Here is a 24,852-nt window from a genome sequence, read left to right on the forward strand (position 1 = left end):
GACATTTTCTAACTTATTTTATTATATATTTTGTATATTTTCTTTTACAATATAATAGAAATGTAGATTCACTTCTCGTGTCAAGATGAAAATGCTTGAAAATACAAAAATATAATAGAAAATATAAGAGGAGGAGCGTAACGACCCAAAAAAAAAAGGAGGTTATATAAATGGGAGAAGGTTGAAGAGGAAGAAGGAAGGAAGGAAGAAAATGGGGAAAGGACTATTAATGTTGTTGGTTTGGAAGTGTGTGCTAGTTGTGGCCATTGAAGCAGCTCCTGAAGGTTCTATTGTAACTCATTTGCCTGGCTTCACTTCCGTTTTTCCATCAAAACATTACTCTGGGTTAGTCCTCTGCTTTCATTTCGGATTTCAATCTTAGGGTTTTCCCAATCCCCAAATTTGTTTCTTCTTCTTCCTAATGTTTAGGTATATCAAGATTGATCAAATTGAGAGCGGGAAAAGGCTGTTTTATTACTTCGTCACGTCGGAGCGGAGCCCGGCGGAGGATCCGGTGGTTCTCTGGCTCAACGGCGGCCCTGGTTGCTCTAGCTTCGACGCCTTTGTTTATGAACACGGTAACCACTCGTTCTTCCTTTTTTTTTTTTTTTTGGCTTTTTTAATTTCTTGTGCTACGCTGTTTTTTATTTTTTTATGATTGTTTTCTCATAATTTTTCCATCTTTTTATAAGAAAAGGAAAATTTCAGGGATGTTTAAAATAAATAGTGTAGTGGTTTAGTGACTCGTTATGGAATTGGTGATTTTTAATCATGTGGATTTGAAATCCTTTAGGTGCATTTCAATTCACGTATTTTTGTGCATCTCATTAAATTCTTCCATCATAATTTTTCATATTGTAAATTCTTTTGTTTTCTTTTTTGAAATATTTTAATTAATTATTTCTATGTGATAAGAGTGAGATACGTAAAAATGGATGCATTTTGAGATGCTCTTGTGTGTATACAACTCTCTCAACTTCTAATCATTAGCCAAATTATTTATATAAAAAAAAAAAAACAAGTTTTTGATTTTTTTTTTTTTTTTTTTAAGTTAAGAACTTGACTTAATTTTTGAAAATATGGTTAGAAAGTGGATTATTTTTTTTAAAAAAAAAAACTTACAAATCAAATGTTTTTATAAACTTAAATTTCACAAATTAAATGGTTATTAAAAAGAGGTTGTGTCTTATCATCATTGAATTTTAAAGTGTGTAATAGTTTCTTTGAATTTTAAAAAGTTTTTTTTAGTTCAAGTAGTGAACTATAAAGATTTGAACGTTTGATCTGGAAGGAAGTAATTCGTATGAATTGTCATTGAGCTATTCTCACTTTGACAATTTTAAAAAGTAATTATAGGTTTTTGAACTTCCAATTTCGTGTCAAATAAGATCTATATGAATTTTCAATTGTTTGTCCACCGGGTCATCTTTGACTTATTCAACACTATAAACTACTAAAGACAAAAGTAGAAGAATATGATTCTATTATATATAGAATTTAATTCAAGGACACTCTTTTGGACACATTTTAAAAATTTGCGGACTAAATATACATACAAAATTAAAAAGTTAGGTCTCTTTGATAGTCATTTGATTTTTTTTTTTTTTTTTGAAAATTAAACTTATTTTCTCTCCATTTCTTATAATGATTTACATATTTCTTAAATATAAGAGTTGAATTCTTAGTCAAATTCAAAAAACACAAACAAGTTTTTAATAACTACGTTTTTTTAGTTTTCAAATTTTGGTTCAATCTTTTGAAAGCATTGGTAAAAAGTACAACAAAGCAAGAAATTTAAAGATAGAATGACGAAAAACCAAATAGTTACCAAACAAGATCTTAAGAATTAAATTAAACCGATAACTTAACTTTAGTTTTTCTTCTCATCAGATTATTAATTTGTTCTCTAGCTTTTAATTTTAAAAGTTTCCATTTGATTATTGTAGTTGGCTTGTTTATAGACCATGTTTTAATTTCCCCCGAAAGAAAAACAAAAAAATTAGTCTTAAGTCAAATATTACTCATTCATCCTAATATTCTCTTTTTTCTGATGTGGCTATGAAACAAAGTTTTCTATTTGCTTCTTGTTAATTTGACTCAAAAAGTGGGTAATAGCTTTAATAAATATGAATTTAAAGAAAAAAACAATTCAATATATGGACCATTTAAAATTAAGCACAAATCACATCAGCTATAGATTGAAAATTTTTATATCCTTAGGACTAAACTAATATGAAACTAAAATTATTGGGACCTTTATATATATATATATATATATATATATATATGACCAGAATCTTAGATTGGGGACCTTTTCTTTAAAAAAATTAATTATATGGATGAAGATAGAAAATGATGCCTCTTCATACATCAACATCAATATCAACATCAACATAAAAGTAGTTATTAAATGTTTGAATAAGGTCTTGGTTAAAAATAATAAACAATTTTAAAAATTGAAAGTTTTCTAAATTTTAATATTCAAATTTATTGTTTTTTATATTATTTAATATTTAATTACATAATTTAAGAATTAGAGAAAGTGGGGAAAATTTTTAAATCTCAATACCTCCATTAATAATTTTTCCTATCACAAGCACTTGTAAAATAGCTACCTTTAAGGCTCAATCATTAGAACACTCTAACTAAAGATAAATATTAAAAAATAGGTCAAATTATAACACATACCTTGACTTTTTCTGTTTGTTTAAAAAATATTCATATACTTTCGAAAGGTGCATCATTACTCTTCAACTTTTATAAACGTTTCAAAACTATCCTTGGAATATAAATTCTTTAGAATTTCAATAGAAATTGAAACTTAAAACTGTGTGAGGATGATCTAAAACAATGTGATGATTCAAATTTTTGCTCTATGTCACCTACTACACTATTTCACATCTCAATTTCCATCTAAATTTTAACAAATTTCTACTCCAATGATATTTTTTAAACGATTATGCAAATTTAAAGGTAATATTATAACTTTTGAAAGTATAAGAGTATTTTCGAAACATATGGCAAAGTTCAAGGTATTATTTATAATTTAACCTAAAAAATACAACTCAACATATGTATAAGAACACTTCTGATTATGTTGTAACCCAACTTTGGGGAAAACTAATTATTGATAACTATTTATTAATATAAAAAGACTTCTTTTGGTTATAATTACATTAAAAACATTAGAAAATATATAAAAGGTACATAATATAATTAGATGTTTATTAGAAGATTTTAAGAATTTACAAACATAGCATGTACTATTTTGGTTTCAACTTCTAAGTCAATAATTGATTTACATATGGATAATGAAAAATTTTCATGTACAAAAGTAGGAGTCCTAGCAATGAGAGAGAAAAAAAAAATATTAATGACTTTTGTTTTCTTATTAAAAATATACTTCCAATCATTTTCAATAGGTACCAAACAAATTGGGCAAGGAAACTAGTCCTTTATTTGAAATAGTTTGGGTTGAATACTATTCATTGTGCCTTTTGATAACCTACATAAAAGTTGTAACTTCGAATCTTTTAATTTTTGTTCTTTTTAGTTTAACGAGTATGAGTTCGAACCTCTTATTTTTAACAGATATATCTAACAAGGAAAAATATATTTTTGGTCTTTTAAGTTCTGGATCTAATTTCCATTTGATTCATCTTTTTCAAAATGTTACTGAGTTTGATTTTAAGTTTCAAAATGTTATAATTTTACCTTTGAGATTTGAGTTTTGTTTTATTTTGGTCTCTAGATTTTAAGATTTACACTTTTAATTTTGATTTTTCATCAAATACGTACTTTCTGTCATTGAGGTTAATTTAGTCTCTTTTAATTAATTTGAAAGAATTAAGAAGTAAAGTTTAAAAATTAATTTTAATAGTAATGAAAAATAGTAAAAATTAATTAACTATAATTCTTTAAAATTAATTAATTGACATTATCATTAAAAATAGAAAGTCGGTATTTAGTGAAAAATTAAGGATAAAAGTATAAATCTTGAAACCTATGACTAAATTGAAATAAAACTCACATCTCAAGAGTAAAATTGTAACATTTTGAAATACAAGGACTGGCCAAACTTAAAACTTAAAGATTAAAAATGTAAACATAGAAATCAAAAGGAAATTGGATCCAAAACTTAGAGATAAAAAAATATTTTAAAATATTTTAAATAATTGAACTATATTCAAATTACTCTTTGTTTGAATTCTCGTAATACTATATAGAGAGAGAGGTGAATAGATTTCATTTAATCATAATTTTGAAGATTATAAAGATTTTTCTTTTTTCTAGAACTTTAAAATATTTTGCCCCCTAAACTTAAAAAATATACATAATATCAATGTAATCCTTAATTTTATAAGACCAAAAACATTTTAAGTTAAAATTAGCAATTTTCCAATATAATAATCTCCTCAATTGCCTCTTTTCTTTATATGTTTAACAAAAATAATGCCTTTTTATATATGCGACCAGTCAAATCTTTAAAATTATTTAAACAACACATATCATACCATAAACTTTACTTAGCATATATTTAAATAACTTTATTGTTTTATACCTAAAAAAAAGTTTATTATTTGATTTCTATTACTTTTTTTCAGTATGATTTTTAAAAATGGTAAAGATCCAATTGAAAATGAAATTGAAATTAATGTGGACTAAAATTATTGTAATTTAATGTAAATAAAAATTGCAGGACCTTTCAATTTTGAGGAAGGAAAGCCAAAGGGAACCCTACCCACCTTACATCTCAATCCTTACAGCTGGTCCAAGGTGACACCATAATTTTATTTATATTATATTATACTATATTTATTTATTTATTATTTATTTAAGTTTTTATTTATGGTGCCATTATGATCTATTTACTTACCCACTTGTTCCATTAAATTAATGTATAAATTTGGTTGCCCACTTCTAATAAATTTCAGGTTAATATATAATTTTGGTCTTATACTTCCAAGTTAGTTCAATACACTTTCAATAAATCTTAAATAAAGTTACTCAAATGTTAATTTTTATCGAAATTAATTAAATAATAATAATAGTTTTCATTAAAAAAAAATACAATATTTATAGTAAAAATACTAATAGATTAAAAAAAAACTTTCTTTTGTCAAAAAACAGTTTTTTTTAAAAAAAAATAAATAATAAACTAATAGCAGGAAGTTAGGGATTTTTAAGATTTATTAAAAAGCACAAGGACTGAAATAAGATAATTGAAAGTATAAAGACTAAAGTTGAAAAACTGCAAAGTATAAAGATCAAAATGATATTTTAACTTAAATTTTAAAATGATTGGATATAAAAATTTGTTGATTGTTCTTTTTTAATTAATTTCTCTCTAAATTTTAGAATCATGGATTAATCCCTTGTTGGGCACCCTTGCTTTAAATTATTGTAGTTATGTGATTCTCAATTCTTTGATTAATGTACTTTTCAATTATTATGATTAGTATCCTTTTATTTAAATTAAAATAATTCCTTAAATTAAATATAAAACTATGCAAGAAAAGAAAATAAAAAATAATCATAACTATAGTCATAATTCATTTTTTTAAATGTTCATAAAATAATAAAACATAAAATCTCTATTTTAGAATTGACGTACAAAAATTTTGGTAAAAAAAATTGAAAATTTTATTGGAATCTCTTCCTAATTGCACAGTGTTGGAAAGAAAAAACTAAAAAAAAAAAAAAAAAAAAAAAAAAAAAAAAAAAAAAAAAAAAAAAAAAAAAAACTCAAATTCAACATTTCATAATTCCAATTAAATGATTCTACATCTCGAATCTATATCATAATAATCTTAAACTATTTAAGTCTCCATTTTTATTTCTCAACCTAAACAACTTCACTCCTTTTTAGCCATTCTCAAAATAGATTCTTTATGCAATTTTTTCTAAAAATAAAAAATAAAAATTTGAGGATAAGGATAAAGTCATTCATTGTATCCATCTCGTAGGAAAAGAAAATTTTCGTACTTGATTGAATCGAGAAATATACCATAAAAATTGTAGATAGATTTATTATTATTATTATTATTTAGTTTAACAATCCATCAATATTTATGATAGTAATTAGTGTTTTATTCAATAAATTATTTTAATTTACAGAAGTATTTGTTTTTTTCTTTTTCTTTTTGTTTTTTTAATTTAAGTAAGAGACATTTTACAATTATAAAATAAGAAAGATAATGATTTGTAGATGTAAATTTAAAAATAGGTAAGAGAATATTGTTCGTGTCCTTTGCTTGTCTCTTGTTTGAAATGTACCTAATTGTCTAATTATTCTGCCAAGCATATTCTTTTAATTTTAAAACCAAATTAAAAAGGAAAAAGTATTTAATTATTTCACCTACCAAATGATTGTATAACTTGAGTTAAGAAGCTAACTCTGGATTTTTTACATTTGCTATTCATTAACTATTAATTTGCAATTAAAAATTTATTAAATCACCTTTTTTTTAGAATAAAAAAAGAATATAAAATTACCTTTTATAGTTCTATACTAATCTTCACAAATCATAATACTATATATATATATATCAGAGAATAGAGAGAAAATACACAATATTTTTTCCAAAAAAATTATGAATTTCATTGATAGAATGCAATGATAACATCTCTCCATTTTTTTATATAAACATTTAAACTTTTAGGGAAGCAATAATTTAGTGTTTTTAATATTGATCCGTAACTATTTAGTCATTGTACTTTCAATTTTATAACAATATAATTATTGAACTTTGGTAGGGATTAAATTGTACAAATTGAAAAAATCTAAGGACTAAATTGTTATATACTAAATTCAGAGATTAAATTGTTACTTATATGGAGGTCTTGGGATTAAATCTTTAGAAACCAAATTTTAGAAATGATAAATTCTTACTTATATGAAAGTTTAGGGATCCAATAATGTTTTAAAATCTTAAATTAAAATTAAACTCCAAAACTTAAATTAAATATTTAATTAAAAAGACCTATTCTTTCCAACTTCATAAAAGTTTAATTTATCCAATTTAAGGAACTAAATTGACATGTATAGCATGTGTTAGGAATCAAGAGGTAAATTTTCTTACTAAAAAAACTTTTAAAAGGGCTTAAAACTTAAGTTTTAATTTTTCGAATGGTAATTAATCAAAGAAAAACCAATTAAATTAACGAGATAAATTCCAAAATATGGACAAAATTAATCTTACTTGTGACGTCACAAAAATATAATAAAAAGAAGGTTAAGTTACAAATTTATCTTGAACTTTCAAAATTACATGATCTCTAAATTTTCATATTCTTTACCATTCACTTATCTATTTGAAAAAATGGAAAGTTTATCGTTCGGTAACTATTTGGTTTTTGTTCGTTTTTGTTTTTGACAATTAAACCTATTTCATCTACATTTCTTACCATGATTGGCATCTTTATTAAATACAATGGTTGAATTCTTAGCCAAATTCCAAAAACAAAAACAACTTTTTGAAAGCTATTTTTTTTAGTTCTAAAAAATTGGTTTGGTTTTTTAAACCATCGGTGAAAAGTAGATAACAAATGAGAAATTTGGAGGTGGAAGTAGTGTTCATAAACTTAATTAAAAAAAAAAAAAACAAAATTGTTACCAAACGGAGGCTTAGGGATTCATTAGACAGAAAATTTGAATAGATATCTAATAGTTCAATCAATTTTTAATAATTTCAAAATTTTTAGGGATTTAATAGATAAAAAAAATAAAAGTCTAATGATCTACAAGACATAAAATCAAAACATTAGGAATTTATTAGACGTTTTTAAAAGTTCAAATACCAAATAGACACAAATCTCAATGTTTAAAAAAAAAAAAAAAAGGTGATACATAACAAATCTAATTTTATATAAAGCTTAATTCATATTACATCATCTAATTAAACCTAATCAAAGATATAACTTAATCCCTTATTCAATCCAAATACAAATCATGCAAATTTCATATTCGCAACTTCAAATGATTTCATGAACCAACCTAAATTAAATGAATAAAACTTTGTACTATCGACCTCAAAGTTAGAGGTTCAATTATCTCACTCCACGTGTAGTTAAAAAAACAATTTCATGAATCTATAACCTTCATTAAAATCGTGAACCAAACATCTCTCAATGATTCAATCCTAATTCTACTTTCTAATTATTTTTAGGTTAAATTGTAAATTTGGTCCATATAGTTTGGACAAAGGTTAGAATTTAGACCTTATGGGTTATAATTAGAAATTAGCCTTATAAATTCATAAAAACTTCGTAAATAGTCTCTATACATAAGAACTATTTATGAGAGTTTTATCAAATTATAAGTACTATTTACGGGACTTAATTCTAAACTTTGGGACTAAATTTTAATTTTCTTTAGGCTGTAGGAATCAATTTTTCATTTAACCTTTTATTTTAATTTTATTTTTCCACAATCTTCCTGCCAATTATATTTATGGTTTTTAATGCTGCTATTTGCTGTATTATTATTATTATTTGCAGGTTTCAAATATTATATATTTGGATTCTCCTGCTGGGGTTGGCTTATCTTACTCATCAAACAAAGACAATTACATAACAGGAGACATTCAAACTGCTTCTGATACCCACAATTTCCTTCTCAAAGTAATTAATTTTTTTTTAAAAAAAAAACTTTTGAAGACCATATATTATTTTCCAAATCAGTCCCTAATTTTTCCAAATTTTCAATTCTAAACCTTAAAATATTAAATTTCTCAACTCAAGTTCCTTTAGGCATCAAAATTAAGAAAAATAGTAAATTAATTTCTATTACCTAAGTAAGGGTCTAGTGAAGTCTTAATACTCAATAGACTTTAACTTGATCATAGTAATTAATAAAAATATCGTACAGACTTGAATGTAAAATTGAAATTTTGTATACAATTTTAGGGGTTAGATTGAAAATTAAAATATATTTATTGTAGATAAAAAAAATTGAGTGATTTTCAAAAATAAAAAATAAGGAAAAATATTTACACAAATAGTAAAATTTAATTATAGTTGTAATAGACACGGAGAGTCTATCAGTATTTATTACTAATAGAAATTGATAGAGGTTTATAGACAGTATCTATCAATATTTTTTTTGTTATTATTATAAATAGTTTGATATTTTTTCTATCGATAAAAATTTATATACGAAATAAATAAAAACTGATATATGATTTTCTTTTTATCTCTGACTATATTATATAAAAAAATTGAAATGGAGGCAGTGGTTTAAGGAATTTCCAGAGTTCCTTAAAAATCCATTTTACATAGCAGGAGAGTCTTTTGCAGGCATCTATGTCCCTACACTTGCTTCTCAACTTGTTAAAGGTATTTTTTCCCCTTTTTTCTTTTTAATTTTAGTTTTTTTTTTAACAATTTGTTTTAAATTTATTGTTTAGGGCTTAAATTTAAATTATATTTAAACTTATAAAAAAATACTTTTAGATTTTTAGCAAACACTACTCTTAAAATATCTTCTCATTCTTAGTTTAGAAATTTACAACTTGGATAAACTTTTGTGGTTAAAATACTATTTTGATCGGTAATCTCTATTGTCCGTTCATTGTCGATTTTTCTAATGTGAAATAATAATCTTCTCTTAATAAATTTTGAAAATTTGTGTAGAGTGTTTTTGCTTGCGGATAGTAATTACTTTTAATTAACAAAATTTAAGATTTACCGTATCTTAACCAACTTTAAATATGAAGATCTATAATAGAGTTGTTTGTTAACTTGAATCTTTTTTTTATAGCACGAACAAAAGATGATAAACTAGCTCAAAAGAAGAGTTTTTTTTTTTCCTTTTTATAGGATTCGAACCTAAAACTTTTTAGTTGGAAACTGGTGTGTAATTTGAAGTTCTTGAAATTTGGACTTGATGACTTACAATGACGATCACCTAATGTTTAAATGATCTTTGAAACTAATAATATCTTATATTTAATATTTATTTAGAAAATTGTGGAATAGTAATATCTAAAATCATTTATTAATGGATGTAGGGCTCAAAAGTGGAGTTGTACCCGTCATAAATTTAAAGGTGCGTATAACTTATAAAGTAAAATGTCAGAAATTTTATTTTATTTTATTTTAATTTAATTTGAAACACTTCTAGAACTAATAACTAAATGTATATTAATATTTAAAAGACTGAAAATATAGTAAATTTAAGTTCTATTTTGATCCTTGAACTTTGAATTTTTTTTATTTTGATTTTTAAATTTAAAATAAAAATGTCCGTTTTAGTCCCTAAACTTTTAAAAATGTTTATTTTGGTCCCTACTATTAAAATTATATTTACATTTTAAAGATGAAAAATATTTAAGGATGAAATTACATCTCAATAATGGGTTGAGGAATACGAAAGTGAAGTAAAATATCATCAATTAAAGTATCAAAATAGTGAACGTCAAAATCTTGGATATAAAATGACTTTTGTGATCTCTGATAGAAAATCACGTTATCACCTAATTCAGAATTGCTACCCTATATTTATTAGCATGACTAACTTATTTGGCTACCTAGCCATCCAAAAATACAATTCATTTCACTATTATGTTTAAGAGTTAATAGAATCATAATAGTAGGGACCAAAGTAACACTTTGTAAAAGTTCAGGGGTTAGAAAGAATGTTTATGGAAGTTTAAGGACCAAAATAGAACAAGAATCAAACTTCAGGGACCAAATAAGATTTAAATCCAAAATCTATTAATGATAGACTGTATCGTTGATAGACTCTTATTAACGATATAGTTTATTACTCATATACTCTAAGAGTTGGATATAAATTTTTTTTTATATCTGCGAATTATTTTGTATTGTATTATATTGCTAATAATTTAGATCTGATTGTTATATTTGGAACTCAATCGATTAAATATATATAAAGTAATTAAAAAAATAGAGAAATAAATTTAAGGTGTTAATGGAAATTAATAGGGGTACATGGTGGGGAATGGTGTGACGGACCAAAAGTTTGATGGCAATGCTCTCGTCCCCTTTGCATATGGCATGGCCCTCATCTCAGACGCTATCTTTAAGGTATATTTAATATTAAACTCCATATATTTCATATTTAATGTTTTTGGTTAAATTACTTATTTTGTTCTTGTATTTTACATCATCTTAAATTATTGGTTTAAATATTATTTTAGTTTTTATGCTTATATATTTTTGTTCATTTTGATCTTATATTTTGAATTTTAATTTATTTTGGTCTATATGTTTTCAAAATATTTATTTTGGTCATTGTATTCTCAATTTTGGTGAAATTTAAAAGAGTGACCATTTTGATCGGACTAGAATGGTCACTTTTTAAAAGTACAGGGACTGAAATAGACATTTTGAATGTATAGAGACTAAAATGAATCAAAGTTAAAAATAGAGCGACCAAAATGACTATATCGAAAGTATATATAAGGGTCAAAATGAAACAAAGTGAAAAATATAAGAACCAAAATAGTATTTATAGAGGAAATTACATGTTTGGTTCCTAGATTTTGGTCTTAGTTTCTATTTGGCCTTTAAGTTTCAAAATGACTATATTGAAAGTATATATAAGGACCAAAATGAAACAAAATGAAAAATATAAGGACCAAAATAATATTTACAGGAGAAATTACATGTTTGGTTCCTAGATTTTGGTCTTAATTTTCATTTGACCTTTAAGTTTCAAAATGTTATCCTTTTAATTCTTAACATTTTGAGTTTGATTTCAATTTTGTCCATAAATTTTGAAATATTACAATTTTATTCTTGAGATTTGAATCTTGTTTCAATTTGGTCTCTATATTTTAAAATTTACATTTTTAACCTCGATTTTTTACTAAATACTTTTAGTGTTAACTCTTATTAATTAATTTAGAAGAATTAAAAAAACTATAATTTAAATTTCACTACTATTTCATCACTATTAAAATTAATTTTAAAATTTTACTTCCATGTTATTTTAAATTCACTATTATTTTATCATTTCTATGCATTTCTTCCTACCAAGATTGATAGCTTTGGAGAAATAACTTATTTGATCTATTTAATTTCTTTTTTCCCTTACTATTTTTATAATATATAAAAAACAAATGCATGTTGATAGATATAAAGGAAGAATCAACGTTTTTATTTGAGTTGTTCTAAATTTTGTGTCAAATTTACCAACTTTTATATATATATATATATATATATATATTTAAAAGTATAAATAATCCAAAATAAAGAATAAAAATAAGATTTAAATCTTATTTTGGTTCTTGAACTTTAAAACTTGTTCCATTTTGGTGTCCAAACTTTCAAAAACATCCACTTTAATTCCTGAATATATAAAAGGTGTTTGTTTTGATCCTTGCCGTTAAAATTTTGTTAAATCTATAAGAATAAAGTTTGTCTAAAATAAAATTACATCTAGCATAGGTTAAGCAAGATGAAGGTGATGTAAAATGTCAACAACCAACACACAAAAAATAGTAAACGGCTAAAATCTTGAACACAAAATGACTTTTGAGATCTCCTGTAAAAAATAGCTTTATCACCTAATTCAAAATTAAAATCCTAGTTTTTTTTAGTGCAGTTAACTTATTTGGCAGTCTAATCATCTAAAAATACAAGTCATTTTACCCTTCTATTTAAGAGTTAATAGAATCTTAATAGTAGAAATTAAAGTAAACATTTTTTTAATAAAATACAAAGATTAAAATAGACGTTTTTAAAAGTTTAGGACCAAAATATAATTTAATCCTAATAATAATTAGGAAGATGAGAGATTTTGTATGTTATATGGCAGGAAGCTGAAGCATCTTGTGGTGGAAATTACTACAGCCCTCAAACTAGCGAATGCTTTGATAAGCTTGACCGAGTTGACCAGGTGGGTTTTTCTAAATTATATTTTACTATTTCAATAATTTTATTTCCCAACTAAAATAAACTTTAATTTACAAAAATACACCTCAACTTTTTACCATATTAGCATTTTATTCGAAAATTTCCTTTTTTAAACTCTTCAAATTTAAAATTATTCCAAAATACTCTTCAAATTTTTTTTTTTCATTAAAGTAACGAATGAAAATTGGTACGATAGTTTATCTATTAAAATTAAAAAATATATACATGACATTTTTTAAATATTATAGTGGACACATGTGAATAATATTTTTATTAGTTGAAATGAATGGTATAATGATGTTAATGTTATATGAATAAAAAATCAAAATTGGATTGTGAATATATTACAAATATTTTCTAATTTCTTTTAATAAGTTGTTGCACCTATGAATGTATGTCCATTATTTTAACAAAAGACCACTCCAAATTGCTTTTGGATTTATATGTTTTAAATCACATTGGTTTATTAAAATTTATTTTGTTTTTGTAATTTTGAGAGTATTTTTAAATTCTAGTTCAATTTTTGTCTTTGTTTGACCATTTCTTTTTGTGTCTTATAGTAACTTGTACTTCCCTTTATAAGTGTTTCACTTACGATTTAAAATTTGATAATTCTCTATATAGTAATTTTCAAATTGTTAAGGACATGAGATATACTTTTAGTTTTTGAGATTTAAGTTAATGTCTGTTTGAATTTTCAAATTTTAAAAGTGACATTTTTAACTCTAAAATTCGAAAAAAATGGATCTAAATGGTCTAAATCTCCTTTGATTATTAGGTAACTAATGGTAAGATGATATGGTAGTTAGTGTGTATATTGCAACTTGTTGATTTGAAAATTATAAATGTTTAAATATTATTTTTCTTAAATGAGGTGGACTTGCCTTCACTTCCTCCTTTACTCTCCTTCAATGATCTCATCGTCGTCGTTGTGCTACCTTCCTCCACTAGAATATCATTGCTGCAACCTCCTTCCGCACTTTAACCATTATCGTCGTTGCCAATTTGCAATGTGAAGGGAGGTGACGGTGACGACGACGCTTGAGTATTGGAGAGACAATGCAACAACAACGACACTAAAGTCGTTGAATACAGGAGAGAAGCAAGGGAGGAGGGGGAAAAAGAGAGGAAGCCCATTACCTCATAAAAGAAAACAATATTTAAATTTCTAAAAATGTTTTGGCAAATTAAAAAATTAGTTTTAAAAAATGTGTTTTTATTTTTAGAAACCATCTAAGAATTCAAATACTTACCTAGAAAATATGAAAACCAAGAGTAAGAAATTGTTCGAAAAGAAGTATAATTTTCAAAAACCAAATCATTACCAAATATGCACTAAAATTTTTCAAATCACCAAGATACACAACTCTCAACAACCTAACCCCTCGTCATTTTACCATTAGACAATTAACGATGAAGTAATGAGCTTAGGAAACTTCAAGAACTACCTAAATAAACACCCATCATCTCAAACCTTAAGTAACCAAAAGTGGATTTTACCCAAATCTTAACCGTGTTCATCAAAATTTAAATGTTTTTTTTTTTGGTATAATATTAATTGATGGATGTAAATTATTAGGCTCTAGAGGGATTAAACATATACGACATATTGGAGCCATGTTATCACACACCAAGCACAAAAATGAACGAAAGCAACACAAATTTGCCGCCGAGTTTTCAACAACTTGGGGAGACGGAGAAGCCTTTGGCCGTGAGGACGCGGATGTTCGGTCGTGCTTGGCCGTTTAGGGCGCCGGTGCGCGACGGCATCGTCCCTCTTTGGCCTCAACTAGCTCATGATAATACCAAATCCACTGTCCTATGTATGGTTAGTTTTTACTCTCTTTATTTTCTTATCTTATAAGTTTAATCATCAAATTCAATTTCATATCTAAATAAGTCATTGACTTATTTTAATTCACATTCCCATGTATGGTTAGTTTTTGTTATTTATTTATTTATTTTGTAAGAACAGAATGACGAAGTTGCAACGACATGGTTGAACGACGAATCTGTGAGAATGGCCATTCACGCTGAGCCGGTAAATCAACCCTATCACTAATTAAATTTTATATATAATGTTATTTTGATAAATTATTTTTAATTTCCTTTTTTCATCTCTTAATATATATATATATATATATATATATATATTTGTTTAAAAAAAAAAATAAAGCAAAGTGTGATAGGTCCATGGGAGCTGTGTACTCATAGGATAAGCTACAGTCACAATGCTGGAAGCATGATTCCTTATCATAGGAACCTTACTTCTCAGGGTTATAAAGCCCTTATTTTCAGGTCTGTTCTTCTCTTTTAATTTTTTTAAATTAAATTATAAATTTAGTCTCTAAACTCACCTTTCATTAATTTTTTAGGTCAAATTTTATAATTATTTACTTTTTTTTATTTTTGAAAATTAAGTCTATAGACACTACTTTCATGTCTATTTTTTTATTATCTACTTTTTATCGATGGTTTAAAAAATCGAACCAAATTTTGAAAAGTAAAAAAAGTAGCTTTTAAAAATTTATTTTTGTTTTTAGAATTTGACTAATAATTTTACCATTATATTTATGACAGATGTAAATTATTGTAAGAAAGGAGAGAAAATATGTTTAATTTCAAGAACTAAAAAGAAAAAGCGAAATGGTTATAAAACGGGACCTTAGTTTTCCTTTTTAAAAAAATTATGTTGTTTTTTTTATAAATACCTCCCTTAAAGAAACATATGGATTCTTAATTAAATTTCAAAAATAAAAATAAGTTCTTAAACCTACGGTTTTGTAGGCCACATTTGAAAGTCATTTGGTTTTTAGTTTTTGAAAATTAAGTCTATGAACATCTCTTCCACCTCTAAAATTTTTGTTTTGTTATCTACCTTTTACCATATTTTGAAAACTAAAAAATAATTTTTAAAGAACTTGTTTTCGTTATTAAAAATTTGGCAAAAAATCCAATTCTTTTATTTAAGAAAGATGCAAACCATTATAAGAAATGGAGAGAAAATAGATTTAATTCTAAAAAACTAAAAATAAAAAACCCAAAATTGAATAGTTGCCAAACAAGCTTTAGTGTTTAAAATTAAAATTAAAATTTGAAACCATTTTTATCTATAGATTGAAATAATGTTTATAAATCTAATTTAAAACAAAAAAGTCTAAATGAAAATTAGACATATTTAGGGGTATGTTTGGAATACATTTTCAAGTGTTTAATTTTATTTTTTAAAAAATTGAAGTATTCGACAACCACTCAAAATAGCTTTTCAAATATATTTTAATCAATTTATTTATTTATTTATTTTTATCAAAACTGTTTAAATAAAAATGAGTTTTTTTAAAAACATTTTTTTTTCTCAATTCAATCTAAACGAACCCTAAATCTATATTTCTGTCGTATTCTTTTGTCTTTTTTACCCTAATATTTTAATCAATTAGTCATTTTTTCCTCGAAAACTTATTAAATAAAAATGTTAATAATCGTTAGATTTAGATTTGAAATTAGTATGTCTCTAATAATAATTTGGGAAGAATTTATTTAAGTTATTATGAATAATAAAATTTATTATTTTTGTCAATGATTAAAATTAAAACAGTGGAGACCATGATATGTGCGTGCCATATACGGGAAGTCAAGCATGGACTTCTTCACTTGGATACAAAATTGTTGATGAATGGAGGCCATGGTTCTCCAATTCCCAAGTTTCAGGGTAAATATATATTTTTCCAATGCATCAAATTTTTAATTTCATTAATAATTTTTTTTTATAAGGATATATGTTTTAAATGAAAAAATTGTTAAAAATATTTTTAAATATAATAAAATATTATTATTTATTTGTTATAGATCTTAATAGACTGACAACAAAATGTCAATGTCTATCAAGATTTATCGATGGTAGATAGTGATATTTTGTTATATTTAAAAATATTTTCAACAATTTTTTATATTTAAAAGCAACCCTTTTGATAATATATTTTTATTCCTTGAATATTTATGTTTATTCTATTTTACTCTTTAAAAATTTTGAAATTTGGCATATATGACCATTTGGGTCAATTTTGCATAATTTTTTCTTTAAATTTATAATATTATTTTTCGATGCATCAAATTCTCATCTTCATTCTGATTTTTTTGAACTTTTATATTTATTCTATTTTAGTCTACAAATTCCAAGATTTTTCATAAATGACCATCGGAGTCAATTTTGCATAAATTTTAAAAACGTTTATAATATATTTTTCTATGCATCAAATTCTATTTTCATTAAAGAAAAAAGTTTATATTATATTCTTACTCATTTTGAATTTTTATATGAGTTCTATTTTAAAATCTAAATTTTGAAATTTTACATAAATGACCATTTAGTTCAATTTTGCATAAATCTTAAAAAAGTTTATAATATATTTTTTTATGCATCAAATTCTATTTCCATTAAAGAAAAAAAGTTTATATTATATTCTTACTCATTGAATTTTTATATGAATTCTATTTTAGTATTTAAATTTTGAAATTTTACATAAATGACCATTTGGGTCAATTTTGCATAAATCTTACAAAAGTTTATAATATATTTTTCTATGCATCAAATTCTCATTTTCATTAAAGAAAAAAAAATTATAATATATTAGTTTATAATATATTCTTACTCATCTTGAACTATTATATTTATTCTATTTTAATCTCTAAATTTTGAAAACTTTACATAAATGATCGTTTGAGTCGTTGTAAATATTTTATAAATTATTCAACAAAACTTAATATAAACACATGTTTTCACTTGTTCGTCAGTCCCGAATGGTGTAATTAAAAAAAAAAATAGTTATCAAATATAGATAAATAATTTGAAATTATATTAGTAAATCAAGTTTTATGCATTAATAGAAAAAAACCATAAAGTCTAAAATAAACCATAGATATATATATATATATATTTTTTTTAAGGAAGAGAAAATTTAGAGATGGAGAGATTATTATAATATTTGAAGTTTTGAGAGCAAAGTTGATTTTTAAAGATATTCCTTTTTTTTAATTGATAAATCAAAGCATTTTTTCCCTCTTTCTTCTTAAAGGTATTTACAAGGATATGAGCACAATCTCACTTTCATCACCATAAAGGTATGTTTTCTTTTCAAAATTATGCTCTGAAATTTTATCCAAACTTGTGTAACAATAATGTATAATTTATTTTTGGTTAAAAAACATTTTTGATCCACGAATCTTTATAGAAGTAACATTAGTCCTTAAATTTTAGTCGGTAATGATTTGGTCTCTATACTTTTAAATTTATAACTTTTTAGTTTAATGAAATTCATTACCTAGAACATTAACTTTGTTGAGATTTCTCATGAAAAGAACTACACTATTACAACTTTTAGAGTATAGGGACAAAATTGTTATCTATCCGAGTTGAAGGACTAAAATGTTACAAATTTAAAAAGGTAAATCGTTAATACTAAAATTTAAGAACTAATTTTTAATTTCATGCAAGTTTAATAACTAAAAATATTTTTTAAATTTTTTTATGATTGTTTTCAAATATAGAAAAATGAATCAAAATATTTACAAATATAACAAAATTTCACTATTTACCCGCGATAGACTGCGATAAACTACTATGTGTGTCATGATAGACATAGATAGTAAGTTTATCGCGGTCTATCGTAGATATACTGCGATATTTTGCTATTATTTGTAAATATTTTAACAGTTTTATCATTTAAAATAATTTTTCTTTTTAATTTGGATTTCTAAATATATAAAAATAATGAAGTATTTTATTTTAATTGATATTTTAAACCATGGATGTGCAGGGAGCGGGACATACTGTGCCTGAGTACAAGCCAAGAGAGGCATTAGATTTCTATAGTCGATGGTTAGAAGGAAACCCAATATGATCCAAATTTAATAATCTTTTTATTGAAAAAGGATGATTAAAAAAAAAAAAACTCATTCTTATCCTTCTTGTTTGAATGAAAATTCATATACCACATTCACATATTATGAATAAAATTCTCTCTCTTAATTGAATAACTTAGGTAAATCTACAAACAAAAGACGTGGTTAAAACAATATCATTTTAATCATTGTACTTTGAATTTTATTTTTATTTCGGTTAGAGAATACTTTTGATTGCTAAGGGGGCGTTTGAACCCATAACTTGCCTTGGGTGGAATGAACTATTAGTGACCACTCAATGTTTGTGAAGGGATCAAATCCCAAGCGGAAATATGTGATCTCCTTGTAATTTTGTTTTCGATTTTACATAAACAAATACAGTATAGAAACAATAACATAATGGATAAACAATCAAGATTAGCATGCATTTGAGAGAAGAAAAGAAGGAAGAGTTATACCTTACCTTTGTAGATTCCCAAATTCTTCACGATTCCCTCCGCATCTTCTCCAGAACGTTTGTTCAATGATCCCGGGACACCACAGTAAGTGAAACCTTGTTATTCTCTAGGATCCCAAAAATTGGATGTGTAGTCTCCAACACTTGGAAGAGGAAGAAGAAGTAGTAGAGAAAAGAAGAGAGATTTTGAGAGAAGTAGTGAGAGATTATGATTCAGAATTCCCAATTCAATTGTGTCATAAACATGGGCCATGAAGATTTTTTATAGAGAAGAGGGTTGACCCCTTCTCCTAATCTTTTTTATTCCTACTCTAATTCTAATTTAATTAAATAACTTTTATTTGATTAATTAGTCCAATAATTAAATAACCATATATATTAAATCCAATTTAATATATATAATTAATTAATAAATAAATAAACATCACATGTTTATTTATCTTTACTTCTAAAAAATTAATTAATTAATTAATTAATCATTAATGAATCAATAAACGACTATATTAAATCATATTTAATATAGAATTAATCCACATATAATTTTCATATATACATCTCTTTAATATTTGAATCTTATTCAAATATTTTTCTCTCTTAATTATAGATCACATCTATAATTTACCATGTTATATTAATTTCATTAATATACAATTGATTTGAACAGTTAAAATCAATCCTCTTATATATCCTTTAGTGAGCTAATAAGGGGATCTTATGGACTTACAAAATAGAAGTTTCAATGGTATAAAATTAATTAATTAAACTCTTTCGTTAAATTAATCAATTTTTATTAATTACCTAGTCACTCCACTAAAGACCTATAGTTTCACTCTTCGCATTGTAGATTTATTTCTATGTCCACTGATATAATCAATCAATAGTGAGTCGACCCTTCACAAATTACTCATAACTATAGTTAGGTAAAAATACACACTAACACCTCTCGGGCCAGTGAGAGGTTGAGGCTTCAATGTTCAAGACCCGAAATCAGTTATTAAGGGAGTAATTTGTTTACTTTTCCTAAGGTCAGCAATGGAGTGAATTCCATCTTGTGTAGTTGTGTTCCCAGCTCCTTACTTGGACAAGTCCCTAAAATGGTAGGATTGTTGAGTCGGCTAATAAAGTCACTCTTATCCATACAAATCAAAAGATTGTCCTCATACACAAAAGTTCACAACTTACTTAAGATTAAGGTCAAGTCACCTATGGTCATCCTAGTGAAGTGTAAGTCTCTTCTAGCAACGGTGTTAAATAGAGACTATTCATTTCGCGGTCCGGTCTTATACAAACTCTTCGTATAGAATACCCCTGCTCGCATGTCTCCACATGAACGATCATGATCAGATCATTTGTAGTACTTTACAACAATTGTAACATCTACAAAGCAGACCGTATTCGAGTGTCACAAGGATAAAGAACCCTGCCTTATCCATCTATTACAAACCGTTTAGGTTATCACTTAAACGTGATCCACCGGTATGTCTCCACATACATGCTTAAGTTTCATAAAATAAGCTTGGATCTTAGTTTATTGGATTTATTTAATGCAGTCTAAATATTAATAAAATACCTTTTATTTTATTAGATATATAATTTGTCTTTACAAACCACACGATACACTCGATTTAGGACATTAACTCCAACAGTTTGAGTCTTCCATTATAATAGTTGAAGTTTCAAATTATTATTGAAGGATCTCATTGAAGAGAACCTTCAGCGGAAGCGAGATCGTCCCAATTTCCATTTTTATAGAAAGTAATTTTTATATAAAAGAAAGAACAAATTATGCATTTACATAAATTATAGCATGTTTAATTAAAAGGAAACTTAGAGTTTCAGAAACCCTTACCTTTGAAGATCTTCTTCAAGAATCCCTCGATCAAGAAATGGACACTACCACGAAGGTGTCCTTGGTATTCTCAGGTAGAGAACCCAAGAATGGTGGGCTCTGACTATTTTGGAATGAGGTAAAGATTGAGAGTAGAGAGGAGGATGAGGAATTGTGATTGATCTCTAAGAACAACAACTCTCACATAATGTTTCTGTCTCTCTACTTTTTCACACCGATCAAGGAGGCTCTCTCCTATCCAAAGACAAATAACACCATTCATCCACTTACGTGAAAGGAGAGAAAAAAGGGAGGGAGTTATAACTCTCTTTTTCATTTAAAAATAAAATAATATTTAATATATATATATAAAACTTATCATAATATATATATTAAATTATATGTTATATCAAATATAACATATAACCTACAGTTTTAATATTGTATCATATACAATATAACCTGTAGTTTCTTTTTTCTCTCATATGACATTTAATATAAATAACGTTTATATTAAATTTAACAATTATGAATTTAATTCATATAATTAATATTTGAATCTTATTCAAATATTTAATTTCTTCTCATAATGTATAAAAAATACATTATACCAATTATATCATTTATAACTAAAATAACTTAATGATATCATATATAATTAAATCCATATATTAATTTGAACAATTCAAATTAAACCAAAAACTGATTCTTATTTAATCCTATTGAACTACCAAGGGGACCTCATCGACTTGTAGCTTGAAGCTCCAACGGTACATGAATAATTAATCAAACTCTTTAAGTAAATTATTCATCATCCGTTAACTGTCGAGCACTCCATTAAAACCAACAACTGCACTCTTCGCACTACAGATATGTTTCTTTGTCCATTGGATATAACTAATCAATAGTATGATGACCCTTCACAAATTGCTCGTAAGTACAGCTGGGCCAAAATTACTGTTTTTCCCTCTAGTTATATTTAACTCCTTAATTACCACTGATCCCTCTAATGAACAATAGATCATAGTCCAACTATGACTAAACCCCTCTCGGGCCAAGAGAGGGTGTGGCGTCATATTGTTCAAGTCCTGGTATCAACCAATAAGGGAGCAATTTATCTACTTACCCCGACCTCGGGGAAGGAATGAATTCCTTCTTGTGTAGTTGTGTTCCCAACTCCCCAATCAAACGAATCCCCAAAATTGTAGGCTTATTGAGTCGACGATCTGGCTACTCGCACCCATATAAATCAAAGAACCGCCCTCATAGGTAGGAGTTTACCACTCACTTAGGATTCAGGTTATGTTACCTATGGTCATCCTGGTGAAATGTAAGTCTCTATTATGAAAGATGTTATATAATGAGACTAAACATTTCATGGTCCGGTCTTATACAAACTTCTTTGTATAGATAGCCCCGCTCATATGTCTATACATGAATGTTCAGGATCAAATCATTTGTAGCACTTTACAACAATTGTAACACCTACAAAGCGGGCAATACTCGTAGTGTTACTAGGATAAGATACCCAGCCTTATCTATCTATTACAGACCATTTAGGTTATCACTTAAACATAATCCACCCTATATCTCTACATATATGTTTAAGCTACAAGATAACTTTGGATGTTAGTTTATTGGTCTGTAGTTAATGCAACTAAAATATGGAATAAAATATCATATATTTTATTAAATAAAAAATGAGTTTGTTCAAAAACTTTTACAAATTATAGGACCCTATGAGATTTAAGGCATCAACCCCAACAATCTCCCACTTGACCTAATGCTAGTGGGGTGTACAATACAGTCAAAATACAAAGTACATAAATAATAAACTAGGGCATAATACGCACTTAGTACAAATCTCCCACTTGCCCTAGTCTAGACGTGGCTTGTCCCATAGACCCATACTCTGCAGATGACCTTTAAACACCTTAGCCGTGAGGGCTTTTGTAAACAGATCAATAACGTTGTGCTCTGAAGCTATCTGCATGACAATCACGTCCTCTCGATACATAATCTCTCTGATGAGATGATACTTCCACTCTATATGCTTCCCGCGTTTGTGACTCCTAGGTTCTCAGGAATTAGCCACAACACTACTATTATCACAATAAAAGTGTGATGGGCTTTGACATGTCTGGAACAACTTCCAGATCATTCAAGAATTTCCTGATCCAAACAACATCCTTAGCAGATTTACAAGCCACTACATACTCAGCCTCTGTGGTAGAGTCAGCGATGCACCCTTGATTGGTGCTTCTCTAAACTATTGCCCTCCATTAAGAGTGAACAATGATCCTGATGTGGATTTTTGTAAGTATGGATTTTTTTTTTACTATTCTATTGGTTCAACTTGAATTTGAGATGTGTACGAGCAAAAAACAATAATATGACCAGTATCACCACTCTAAACCTTTGAATTATGCATGATAAAACTTTAAAATATACTTTTAGATTCTATATATATCATACATTAAGAATATAAATTAAACTGCTAACTACGTTTATACAAAATTAATATATGTTGACTAAATATTAATATAATTACATATAAGATACGTATTCACAAGTCACACGACTCTTATTAGTGATGAGTTTTGGGCACAAACAGAAAAATACCAAATGGAGTTGGTGTGTAATTCCCTAGGCAATATAAAATTTTACTACTTTTGATACGTAAACCGTAATTATTATTTAATCATATAGGTTTAAATTAATGGATAAGGTCATAAGAAAACAAGTTCCCTCTTCACTTTTTAACTAAATTCTCGAGTCTAAAGAAATGAAAGCTTTTTAATCCCTTTGGAAATAACAAAAATAAACTTTTTTTAAACGAAATAAATATCCATTTAATAGATTGATGTAAAATTAAAGTAAATTAGAATATTCAAGACTAAACTAGTAAACCAGCACAAAGTTCAACTAATAGAATGGTAAAAAAAAATCCATACTTACAAAAATAATTAGCCCCATTTTGTAGGCTCTTTCCCTCTGTCTTACAAAAGAAGAAGATCAATTTAAGGTAACCCTCCTATCACCATTTCATGTGTGGAAACGTCATCAGGAGAGGTTTTTTTGTTCACATGACTCTTTTATTTTATTGGACTTAGATTAAAAATACACTAGGGACAATGTATCACTTTAAGTTAGGGGTGGGGTATGTTGTGACTGTTGGGGTCTTTGAGCGTTGTGCTCGGATGAGTTTGTGTGCTTGAATTTCTTGCTTGCTCTTCTCCTTGGTTTGTTATGATGAGTAGTTGATGGTGCACCCTTTTTGTGATTAGATTTGCAACGTTGCGACGCCTGCTATATAACATTGTTTTTCGATTTAGGGCAAAAGTATCGACACCCAATCAAGCCGATTTTCTCTTCTTCTCACCTCTCCACTTGTATTTTTCTTCCCTTTTTCTTCCCATCTCATGTAATTAATGGAACGATGCTGGGATTTGTTTTCTCCATCTCCATGGGAAAGTAAGTTCTAGCTATTTTATAGTTTAGAGAATTTTGGAACAATGCAATTTTTGGGAGTTTTGTTTGAATGAAATTTCTAGATTCTTGTCTATGGGTTTCAATCTGAGGTTTACATTTATGAATTGCATGATTTTATTGTTGACTAACGACCAATGATTTTGTTGTGTAATTTGAATGTTTGGAGATAACTTGTAATATGTGACATTTAATTATAGGTTAATCTCAAAAGAAGCAATAGGTTAGTTAGGCTTGCAATTCATTGTCTATAATGAATAGTAGTTTGTCCTATCGCCTAGAGAGAAACCACATTGAA

The 24,852-nt window shown here is 26.3% G+C and overlaps 1 protein-coding gene across 1 annotated transcript; it reads left to right on the forward strand.

Annotated features, from left to right (window-relative positions):
* LOC120071650 (serine carboxypeptidase 1-like) lies at positions 1–18,915 on the forward strand. Its single transcript, XM_039024019.2, has 14 exons — positions 1–345; positions 430–578; positions 4,700–4,776; positions 8,500–8,622; positions 9,234–9,336; positions 10,011–10,048; positions 10,948–11,049; positions 12,785–12,865; positions 14,462–14,710; positions 14,858–14,923; positions 15,059–15,180; positions 16,478–16,591; positions 17,955–18,000; positions 18,696–18,915. Exons 1-14 carry the CDS (start codon positions 212–214, stop codon positions 18,777–18,779), a joined length of 1,488 nt encoding a protein of 495 aa, XP_038879947.1. The 5' UTR covers positions 1–211; the 3' UTR covers positions 18,780–18,915.
* Positions 18,916–24,852: the final 5,937 nt, after the last annotated feature.

The sequence above is a fragment of the Benincasa hispida genome, chromosome 2, assembly GCF_027475165.1.
Source record: "Benincasa hispida cultivar pf3 chromosome 2, pf3_genome.v1.1, whole genome shotgun sequence".
Taxonomy (NCBI): Eukaryota; Viridiplantae; Streptophyta; class Magnoliopsida; order Cucurbitales; family Cucurbitaceae; genus Benincasa; species Benincasa hispida.